The sequence below is a fragment of the Ptychodera flava genome, unplaced genomic scaffold (genome assembly GCF_041260155.1).
Source record: "Ptychodera flava strain L36383 unplaced genomic scaffold, AS_Pfla_20210202 Scaffold_70__1_contigs__length_633064_pilon, whole genome shotgun sequence".
Taxonomy (NCBI): domain Eukaryota; kingdom Metazoa; phylum Hemichordata; class Enteropneusta; family Ptychoderidae; genus Ptychodera; species Ptychodera flava.
Genome location: NW_027248392.1, coordinates 407,722 through 419,655, shown reverse-complemented (window position 1 = coordinate 419,655; position 11,934 = coordinate 407,722). Strand labels below are relative to the sequence as shown.

At 37.8% G+C, this 11,934-nt stretch overlaps 1 protein-coding gene across 1 annotated transcript; it reads right to left on the bottom strand.

Annotated features, from left to right (window-relative positions):
* LOC139128779 (cell adhesion molecule 4-like) lies at positions 1-10,922 on the bottom strand. Its single transcript, XM_070694497.1, has 5 exons — positions 10,739-10,922; positions 2,075-2,407; positions 1,657-1,959; positions 1,189-1,476; positions 1-44 (listed from the first exon to the last, which is right to left on the bottom strand). Exons 1-5 carry the CDS (start codon positions 10,920-10,922, stop codon positions 1-3), a joined length of 1,152 nt encoding a protein of 383 aa, XP_070550598.1.
* Positions 10,923-11,934: the final 1,012 nt, after the last annotated feature.

Below are 11,934 nucleotides of genomic sequence, written 5' to 3'. Positions count from 1 at the left end.
TTAATCCTGAGCAAAGAGTTTTGACAAACCAGCTCCACCCTCCTCTAAAATATATACAATTGGCAAGAGGGGAAGGGTGAACAAGATGGCTGACACATCACAAATGACATCAGTAAAAGCGGGAAAATACTCAACACAGAGGGCGCCCCTAATTAACCCGAAGCAGTTGGGTCAAAATGGTATATTGTTGATGCGTGCTAAACAAAGGCAGTCATATTTTCATCAAAGAAATAAACTAAGAGTTTGCTATGATAACTAAACGAAAGCAGTAATTTGTAAATTTGTAATCGTGTTTACTTTTATCAGGCTTGGCTTCAATAACATTTTTCTCTGTCGTGGAGGCATTGAGGAATAAAAGTATAATTGTTAAAAACGTAGCACATGATATCTATCGTTGAGGATTTGATGAAAGTTTGAGCTTCTATGTTGTTCTCAATGACGAAATTAAGCATCAACACAATGATGACATGCAAACCATTCTGCGTGTATGTAAAGTGTCTTTTTCAGTAGCATACTTAAATTTTCTACAGGGAACAATGGCATTATCGAAAAACACGGGATATTTGAAGACACGGAAGAGGCATTATAACATATATTATGCATCCAAACGTTTTAAGTCAGAGATGGTTTACTCACTTTTTTAAAGTTAGCTTGGCATGGAATTGTTCCACCATACTCGCTTGCAAAGCAAAATTTCGTATGATAATACACACTTTGAACAATAATTTCTGTATTCAATGTTCAAATAATATCAGAGATATTACTTTTGCTCATTTTATTCATATTACGTGTTTTGTCAATAATGTTTGGATATTGACACTTACAATCGCTCACAACATAAATGAAAGGAAAACGCCAATTTCACGTCGAAAACCCCCACGAACAATTGATGAAAGCTAGTGGCAATCAGTAATTTGACGTTCAGTCCGCCACTTTTACTCAAATGTTTATTAAACTCAAATATCACACGTTTTCGTAAAGACAGACTTTTAGGTCAGATGCAAATAAAATTATTTGTCAAATATTAGCACAATCTAAATGGTAATCTGGTTTATAATTATCACCATGTCTGTTTCAATCACTAGGGTCTGCAGAGAGTTTAAGTACTGATATGACGTTGACAAATTTCGATATAAAGACTCTGCCCCAGATTTAGGTTTGTCATCACGATACAACTGTTATGCTTACCTTCTGTCCTTGCTGTTAGCGTTTGACTTCTATTTTCTCCGTAACTGTTGAGACTTACAACTGTTATGTTGTAACTTGAACCTTCAACCAAACCACTAATGTTGACAGATATGTCTCCAAGTTCATTATCGTTGACCACTTCCGTCTTCTTCTCTACCCCTTCAGGCAAGTTAACATACTCAACGTAGAAGTTTTGGTCATCGCCACCGTTATAACCCGCTTTCCATTGCACGGTTACGATGTCTGCCATTACACTAATCTCGATATCTGAGACGGCATCTGGAGCGGCTGCGATGTAAAATAATACAAACAATAACATCAATAAGTAAAGGAATGGCATGCTGATACAATAATGAACAACGATATTTAGGTCGATGTGACCACACAAATATAATTATAATACTTAAAATTATGCGTGATTTACTTACTACGTCTACGTGAAACATTAAGTACTTAAAATAAACTTACATTTTCCTGACAGAATTATGACAATCTCGACATCCCCGTGTTTATTACTACCTGTGCAATAATATCTCCCATAATCACTGTGGTCAACGTCTTCAATGTACAGCTTGCTCTCTTGTATTGTATATTTTATGTCTTCTCTGTCATGCCCTATGATATCAACAGGCTGTAATTGATTTCCGTGTTGGTCATACCATTTTATAGATGGGGGAGGATTACCATTCATTTGACATGTTAAAATAGCATTCTCACCAACGTTGACAGCTGCTCTCCTGTTATACAGCCCATTTGCGGGAAAAGGCGCATCTTCAATCAGAAAAAAAATCATAAACGAGTGTATGCAATTTTTTGCTGAGAAAAGAAAACAATGAACACAAACATGTTTCTACGTAGATTTTAATTATTACAAATTTTTACTTACATTGTACATCCAATTGTATCTTCTGTGACTCATATATTTGTCCTGGAAAATTCCGGTTGATTGCTACACAGAGTATTGAAAATTTGTGGTGTTGATAGGTTAATTTGATCGGAAGTTTTTCTTCTGACACTGTCCCGTTGAGTTGACCAGGCCTGTGTTCTGTTTGATGCGGTGACTTCATTTCAATCCCATCCATGTACCACGATATATCAGCGGATGGATTACTGCTACAGGAAGTACACTGAAGTAATAACCATGAATCGACTACCAATTCATTTCCAGGGGTCGTTTTTGTAAGCTGTGTGTGACAGTCTTCAGGTTGGTTCGGCGGAACTGTAATTGATGTACAATAGAAAAATTAAATTTGTTGTATCTTTTGAGAATAATACTTGTTTTTTTGTTTGTTTTTTTCTGAACTCACTTTTTTACTTAGTAACCTAATCATCTTTCGAATAGATTATCACGATTGATTCTGAAGCCCCTCCCCCACAAAACAGAGATCATAAAACGATGGTTGTCCGTAAGGTTTACAAACAGTTTCTTTCTACAATATCAACAAATCATATCCTTACATAAAACTGATAGAACCATTTCTTTTGCGAATACATCATTTGCAGAGCGGAAGTAAGGAATATTCGCTGAACATCGGATATTTGCAGCATTATCGTCGGGTTGGGATTTAATATGTATTTGTTCTTTCGTAATGAAGCCAGTGTGTCCGCTACTTTCTTCGGTAATCGTCGTAATGTTGCTAACACCAGGATGTCCTTGTAAAGGTAAACCGTTCTTATACCACGTGATGATCGAAGCTGGATTACTTCGGCTTGTTGTGCATGTCAGCGTCAAAGACTCGTCAGTCTTCTGAACTGAGTTTCCTGTTAAAAACACCTCTTTGGAGGGGTCTGTTAAAAAGATAGGATGCAGTAACAAATGATGTACAGATAGTTTAAAATTCATAAGAATGGAGAATCGTAGAACTTTGATGTGTGTATTTGACGAAAGGAATTTTGAGAGCAAAGTTGCTTCATCTAAATTTTGTCAAGACAATGATCATCTTGTAAATGGAAAGTGAGAAAATGCTCTGCATATTTCGGAAACACAGGTCATTGGGCAACATGTTAGATTCAGATGAATAGATGAAATAAATAAAATTATAAGCAACAAAATAGTGCCGTGCATAAGGCAAATTACTGAATACTAAAAGTGCAAAAGGTTTATTCATGGATAAATTAATGGTATTTTTCTAAATGAATGGTACGTAGAAAAATGGTCAAAAGAAGAGAAGCTTAAATTTCAAACCGATCATAGCAAATACAGTCTGGAATTTGTCTCTTCTTTGCCTATCTTTCAGTCTGACTGTGTCATGTCTTCTTTACCTGCACTGCTTTTCACCCACCGTTTATCTGCCAGTCTGTCTGTCTGTTTTTCATCTTGCTTCCAGTCTGTCTGTCTGTTTTTCTGTCTGTCTGTCTGTCTGTCTGTCTGTCTGTCTGTCTCTCTCTCTCTCTCTCTCTCTCTCTCTCTCTCTCTCTCTCTCTCTCTCTCTCTCCTCTCTCTCTCTCTCCTCTCTCTCTCTCTCTCTCTCTCTCTCTCTCTCTCTCCTATATACTCACATAGTACATCAAGGTATGTATAATTCGAGCCGTGTCCGTAACCACCAATTTCATCACAAAAAGTGTTTCTCGCTGTGCAATTGTAAATTCCGTTATCTGATATTTGTACATTCTGCAGTGTAAGCGTACGTCCATTCACCACAGAACCACTTGTGTAATCCACTGATACTTGTCAACATCAGGAAGCGCCTTTGCATCGCATATCAATGACGTGTCATCTCCTTGTTTCACTCGTTGAACGGGAGTGTTTCAACCTTTGGGTCATCTGACGGTATAAATTATACGGCTAGTTTTCAATCGGATTCGAACCCACAACATACGGCATCAATCGCCTAGCTGAGAGGCCACAGACAGAACCGCTCGGCTAAATCTCCACTCCCAAAAAAAGAGTGGTTCAATAGCCGGCTAAGCTGTTACATTTTTCTGACTGAGACCGCTCAACACGTTGTAGAGTTCGTGAAGCACTCACGCACGCATGCTCACTATCATACATCGCACATACACACTTTATCGAAGCGAAGAAACGAATTTCATCGCTTAACTGGGCGAACGATAACCTCGAACGATAACGAAAACAAGCAAACAAACAAAAAAACCAAGAAACAAGATGTCAGCTGAGGATGACACGGTAGCCTTACATCCTAAGGTTCCTTGATTGGATTACATGTATAAATTGTCGATAAAGAACGACTGCTAACTAAAAGTGCAATTCTTTTCTGGTGTACCACTTGTTGAGCTCATTTTTTAAGTTCCTGGAGAATGAAAAGCTTTCTCCTTCTCACTTTTTCGACAATCTGAAATTTTGATTTTACTCCATATAGTTACCAAAGGGATTGAGGCCCAAGCTTTGCATGGTGACCCCTGATTTTTTTATTGTTGATTTCCTAAGAGAATGTTTGAAAGTGTCAATTTGGAAAAATTGAGTAAACGTTAAAGTCTTTCACTTTCGAGGCGCATACTACCTATAGTACAAAATGGTGATTGCCATGATGTATGAGAATATCAAGTGCACAGGTCCAAGTAGTATATACAAACTAATGAGTTAGATCGTAAAGAACAAAACTGCTATCAAGATAACCAAACAGAAATTCATTTTGACCTAGTAGAAAATGAATCTGTAACATGTTAAATGAAATTTGAAATCCGTTGCTTGCAAGTATGGAGAAGAATCTCAATTTTTTTCTACTTCTACACACTTTATCATTCGATACTTTTCCAAAAATGAAAATATAGGTTCAATAGTTCAACTGTACCAAGAGATATGTCAAAAAATTGGAATAGGCTATCGCTATCAGATTAGTCCTGCCATGTATGTATTTGTATTTTGTTGTTAAGTATCCTGCAAACATTTTATAGATATTATAAACATCAACCAATATGGATCGTATCTTTCGTCAGTTTTTGTTTTGTGTGCTGGGTTTGTTTTAATGCGGTGATCTAAAATGAGCAATATGCTGATTTCATAAAGTAAAATAGTTGATAACAGGAGTAAAACCACAGACAGTAGAGAAACAGGATTGAAAGCTGCGGTATTTCCTCAGAAAGAACTAGCTGGAATAAATAACGTTGGGTGTGCTACCTACTGATAAACAAATCCAATGACCATCCAACTGTCGCAAAATCTCGCGAAACATGTTTGCGGGCCTTAAATTCGGTGTGTTCTAAACAAAACCTTTACGTAGCAAAGAAAGTGGTTTGAATTGTGTCTCTTCGGTATCGATTGATATTATATCAAATACATGCAATTCGGTACACTTTCGAGCGAACACGCAAAGATGACAGTCGCGCCTCAGTCATTCCACGAACAAGGTTTTTTACCACCGTATGGTCATTCTGTCCTGTACTTCCGGTTCATACGCTTGCTCTCTTCATGCGATTTTTCTTTACATATTTTCTGCAAGACCCACTGCAATTTTGTAAGATACTTCAGATCTGAATGCAAAATACACAATTTCGTCTGTCTCTTCGGCATGTATTAAGCAGCAACTTGTAAGCTAAGATTATACCAGCCGATACCTTTTTTCTAGACACTGTCCCTCTATCGAACACAAAATGGTTTGTTTCGTTTAAAGGCATTAATTGCCATAATATAAATGTGTCAAATTGTTGTCATATTTGACCGCACAGCATGTGTGTATAAACACAAAACTTTGGACCTCGGACAGCTGTCATCAACTTGTACATCGTGCAATCCACTAGACTGGAAGATCCGTCGCTGGAGGGGGCTCTCTGAGCTTCCCCTCTTACGAGGAATGGAGCGTAGGGAGCGCCCTCGAGAGACGAATCTTTCAGACTGAGTCTAGCATTTTACAGACAAACATTTATGTTCATGCTTTAATAAAACTCTGTTTACGAGAAACCCATGGAAAAATTCATTTAACTTGGAAATTGAAGTGGCATATTTTGCCACATTTTTGCATAAAACGTATGTCCAAACCACACGACGCTTATATTATCCGTTACTTCTTCTTCATACAGTGCTTACCAAGTAAAGATTGTAAGTCCAATGTCACCTTGAAAATTGTAAACAAATGAATCTTCATCTTTGTTTCATGATTTGGTGCATGTCAACGGCTAATGATCATTCTTTTCATATAATAAGCTAACGTCTCACTCAAGAACTTCTAAAATCTCTTTGTCAAATGACCCAAAATATGTCGAACTACAGTTACAATGTCATTGTCCTTTGCGTTTCCGCGGATTTCTCTTTAACCGAAACGAGGGATGTCGTTTTTCATTTCTCTAATGATCATAAGGTGTGCAATCGGGCCTTTTCAGCTATTTTTGAACGCACTCAGCAAAAGAGTTATTTACATAAACACAATGTAATACTGATGCCATGGCAAAATGGTCTCATCTGCCACTACAGACCAGTGGTAGTCATTCCTACGACACATATTTGCTCTTCAAATATTTGTTTTTAAGCATCGATCAAAATGCAGTAGTAGTAGTTAGGGCAGTTCTACAGCTTTTCGATAAAGTACTCATTTGATAAAGTTAGACCCCAACCTTAATTGATTCCTCACCTTCTGCTGCAACGTGATTGACTAGGTACTCTGTCCATATTATATAGGCAAGTGACAGTATCAATACTTTAAAAAGAAAACAACTACTGTGCAGTTTATAATTTCGCTAAATATGTTTACAATAGTACTAAAGGTGAGGCACGGTTGTTTTTTCCTGCAAATTGTATACACTCGATATAAAAGAAGCATAAATATATTTATATCTCTGCATTTAAACTAAACCACTTCTGGTCATTTTGCTCTGTTTGTGGGAGATAAATAATCACCAAAACAATGATGAGATGGAGCGAAAGGCCAAGTATCCTTGACGTTTTAATGAAATATGAAAAATGAGAAAGCAAGAGAAATCCGTCTCCAGTTTCCTAGATTTGAGAGAAAACTACAGGACAACCCCAAACAATGGAGGTCACAGGTCAAAGGTCAACTGGCGAGGAAAAATTTACACAACAGTAAAACACTGGAGAAAAGGCACATATTAATCTACCACAAAGGTGTGGGCCTCACAAACGCCAACACCAACCTATGACTAGCAATGGAGGTTGGAGGGGTGGAGGCTGGAGGATAAAATTGTTGGAAAAACCAAACTGCCAGCTGCTTATTTGGCGGTGTGATCGAAAAGAGACAGGGCAATGTTGTGACCCCCCTCTTAAACACTAATGAATGGCACTCTATTTGCCGTAGAGGGCAGTCTACCCTTGAAAATATGAAAACTACAACTGCATGTATATAAATCCGATTATCTTTCTATAATCGTGGTTTTATATCCCTGCATTTAAACTAAACCACTTCTGGTCATTTTGCTCTGTTTGTGGGAGATAAATAATCACCAAACAATGATGAGATGGAGCGAAAGGCCAAGTATCCTTGACGTTTTAATGAAATATGAAAAATGAGAAAGCAAGAAAAATTCCTCGCCAGTTTCCTAGATTTGAGAGAAAACTACAGAACAACCCCAAACAATGGAGGTCACAGGTCAAAGGTCAACTGGCGAGGAAAAATTACAGAACAGTAAAACACTAGAGAAAAGGCACATATTAATCTACCACAAAGGTGTGGGCCTCAAAAACGCCACAAGCCACACATCGTGTGGCCGCCCCACCCAAAATGACCAGAAGCGAAGGTAAAACCTGATGAAATTACAAAACTGGTTGACACAATTCAAGAAAACTTAACTATTTTGGTAAACAACAATGCTAAAAATCTATGTATGGTGGCCCCCATCTCGCTAATGTAGAAATGGGGGAAGGATCAAACCAGAATGGCACCCATATATAGCGGCCCATGCCTGTCCTATATATGACTGCAGAGCACCAATTTCCCTTTTTCTGTTCAACAAGTCATTGACAATGACACAATGCCCTCAAGTTAATAGGTACTTAATTAAACTCCCTTCCTGTCAAGTCCATATTTCAACACCAGGTCAAGATGGTTAAAATTAATGAAATACATATTCCCTATGGTGTATTTTTACATAATACTGTACATTTGAAGGCTGTGAAAACAAAAATACTGTTAACTTGATGATACTTATTTATTTAATTTTATTTATTTATTTATTTGATTTGACTAAAGATGCTATAACAGACCAAGCCAAGTGAGTGAAAAAACGTCGTGTTTTGGCTCAAAACCCCTTTATACTGACTTGGCTGATGGGGAATTGATACTGTCTGGCAGGGAAAGGGTTAATTACAAGTCCTCTGAGGGGACTACTGTAAGCTGCCATACTAATAATGGTCATTTAAATGAATCAAATAGTACCTAATCAACAGGATGCTGCAAAACATTTTTGCATCCTATACTAACACTGACAGATTAACACCGGTACCACATTTCATAAAGTTTGATGCAGTACTTTGGACATTCACCCTAAAACAAAAATCCATTATGTAAATGCAAACTACCCATTAATTTATATATATGTATGATACCACTAAGTGCCAATGATTTGTATTAACAACACTATGAGATCAAAATCTGTACCAAGTTTATTAACGCAGTATTTGTGGATATATCACTAGAATTAGGAAAGTTCATTACATATACAATCACCAATTGAATAACTTGACACTGATAAATGTCTTGTTCACTGTTAAAGCAATTTGAGCTCAACATCTGTACCAAGTTTCATGAAATTTGATGAACTATTTCTTGACACATCAGCCTAATTACTAAAATCCAATAAATATGCAAATAAGCAATTAATTGATAAGAAACTTCTACATATCTTTGCACGGTATTTGACCACTGATACAGCATTATTAGACATATGACAATAATTATGAAAGTTCATTAAATATGTAAAAAAGAAATGAAACTCCTTAATGTGTTCACAAAGTATTATGATGCTGACGGATCAACATCTGCTCCAGATTTCGTAAAATTTTAAAGTATTTCTGGAGATAGCCTACTAATAAGGAAAAGGAACGAAATATGCAAATTAGCAATTAATTAACATGATACTGCTAAGTATCTTTGTACACTATTGTAGGGCTATGTGCTAAAGATATTGACCATTTGTTTCATTAAATCTGCTGCAGTAAATTCTGGAAATCACCGTATATTCTAGACATCACCCTAATTGCAAAAATTCATCAAATATGCAAAATGGCAATTAATTGATGCAATACTGACATATGTCGTTGACTGATATTAGAACTCTCTGTGAAAATCATCTGCACAAAGTTTCATCAAATTTGGTACAGTTGTACCAAAAACAGTGCTCTCATCCAGAATTATGCAAATTAGCACTAATTATGCATGCCACACCAATATAAATTGACATGCATATGTATGCTACAGTGTAGTATCCCTGTACCAAGTTTAAAAAGAATTGGCACAGGCATATCTCAGATATCTGCACTCATGAGCCCCTGTGCATGGACACAGCACTAATATTAATTTCATCCTTGAACCCCTGTGGATTATACCTGGGGACCCTGCGGATGGATATCGAATACAGGAAAGAAAACGGCTGTCACAAAGCCATTTTTGATTAAATCATTACAAAAAACGGCGTGCATATATATGTGAAAAGGAAAAAAAATGTACTAACTTTCAATGCAATCGCGCCCGGCATCGCTGAGAGATTTACATGAACGAATGCACAGTCATCAAATATAAGAAACAAAATGGCTGCCACACAGCCATTTTAGACCGGATACAAACAAAATTCAATGTGCATATGTATAACATATAGAGTAATCTATGTACTAAAGATGTGCTGTGAAATCACAACGTCCTATGTCCAACACCCCTGGGAAGCAGAAAAGTAGGCCAGGCTCCACTCCCCTAAAAGGGCAAAAATCCCACACATAGCCTGTACAGGGCAAATGTCAGCCACATCAATCTTCTGAAATGAAATAACAAATGCTGTGCCCAGCCTGCTATGCTTAAAATTGAAAAGAGTTAATATCATTGACTGGGGTTCACCTGAAGTTCCCGAAACTGCAACATATTGAACCGAATGACACCACCTATATCGTGTTTATTCTAAGTGGTGATTTCCCCAATCCTGAGGAATCCATAGAAGGCTGTTAGAAACATTGCTCTGAATAAACAACACTGATAAGCTGATGTAATAACATCTGGAATGGTCTTAACTAGACAATGTAAAATATCGCGTGTGATAGGAGACGAGTACCCAGTTTATGCTCTAATGTGCGATATAAATGAACCAGTTTGTGTACCATAAAAGAATTGGTTAGGTCTGAAAAACCTGCAAGTTTATGTTCATAGCTTATGCCTGACAAGTAAGTTGACACAGTGGATGGGGCTAGGTGCTGTCTGGAAAGGTAACCAATAAACAATGCAATAGCCGTGTCTGAGAGTGGTAGTGATGGACAATGCACCCCAAAGTGGCTGCCTGTGAACTGTATAAAAGGTCTCCATGCACGTCTGAGAGTGGTAGTGATGGACAATGCACCCCAAATTGGCTGCCTATGAACTGTATAAAAAGTCTCCATGCACGTTGGTATGTTTTCCTAGATGAACAGACAGTTAAGGGCTTGCAGCAGAAGCCTGCTCACTTCCACCTTCAACCGACTGGTAGAAACTGTGAGGGGATGCCAGTTGCCTAGAAACTAAAACCCTCTGACTGGTAATGTCATTGTTAACTGATTGGGCTACAGCTGGAGATGTAGTAGCTGTGGCTGGGCTTGCGGAGGTGAAAAGGCCAGCATCCTTTAAACCCTGGATGACTGTTCGCGACATAATGGCTGCTAATGCACTGGTATCGGTGTGAGTCCAAGAAGTGACACTAGGTGTTCAAACTGCAGCAACAAGTTGTTCGCTATGTTGACTGGTACTGGGAACTTGTAGGAATTCTTGAATAGGTTCAGCTGCATGTGGAGGATTGACCGATGCTCTCACAGGGACAGCAAATGTTGTTGTTGATGAAACCTTGCGTTAAGCTGTAGCTGCTCTGGTGGCCGATGCTTTTCGCTTCGGTGGCATGCTGTTGATAAAGAGAAATACTAACAGCAAGTAAAGTGGACTAGACCTTTGCCCTATTGGCTAATGATAAGAATAGTCATGCCAGCATAGGGAAGAAAAATAAAATAACGCTTGCACTGCATAATAAAATGTAAAAATTGTAAACCCTTCACCCTGGTAACACATTAATTTAAGTACAAAGAAATTAAAATAACCACTGCATAAATTAAACAGTGCACGTGGCTACAAATTAAATCAACCCTTGAAACAGAAGGTAAATCCAACCAATAATATTGGTAAACCACTCTCCCCTGACAAGGTATGTGAGAGGGTACAAAAACAGCACTAGTGCAAATGGCCACCAAAATGGTTACCAGGTAAGATATTGCACTAATCATGCTGTAAAAAGGGAATATACCTTCATTGGGTAATTAAAACTATGCAAATAAAAATGCATACATAAGTAATACGTAATAAGGTATATACAACCAAAATCAATACATGATAGTAAAACCACTCTTTCATGACGAGATATGTCAGTGTGAGTGGCAACAAAAACAACTGAAATAAGCCCAATATGCATGTACGCAAGGCTGAAAAGTGTAAACGAATGGACGGAAACTGATAACACCGACACTACTGGCAGTACTGCACCATCAAAACACGCTCAAATTAACCGTAATGATTTAAGAACTGCCCCTCCCCCCCCGTAAGCTCCTATAATAAGCAGACGTTCGTGTGCCCTTGTTGATGATAGATGGCGCTTTAAAAAGCAGAGAACGTACTATGG

Excerpts from the sequence above, each read along its gene's own strand:
- LOC139128779 (XM_070694497.1), bottom strand. The coding sequence starts at position 10,922 with ATGTCGCGAACAGTCATCCAGGGTTTAAAGGATGCTGGCCTTTTCACC. Across the intron at positions 2,408-10,738 it reads CCAGTCGGTTGAAGGTGGAA|TTCCGCCGAACCAACCTGAA; the intron begins GTGAGCAGGCTT and ends CATCAATTACAG. Across the intron at positions 45-1,188 it reads GCTAACAGCAAGGACAGAAG|AGGAGGGTGGAGCTGGTTTG; the intron begins GTAAGCATAACA and ends TATATATTTTAG.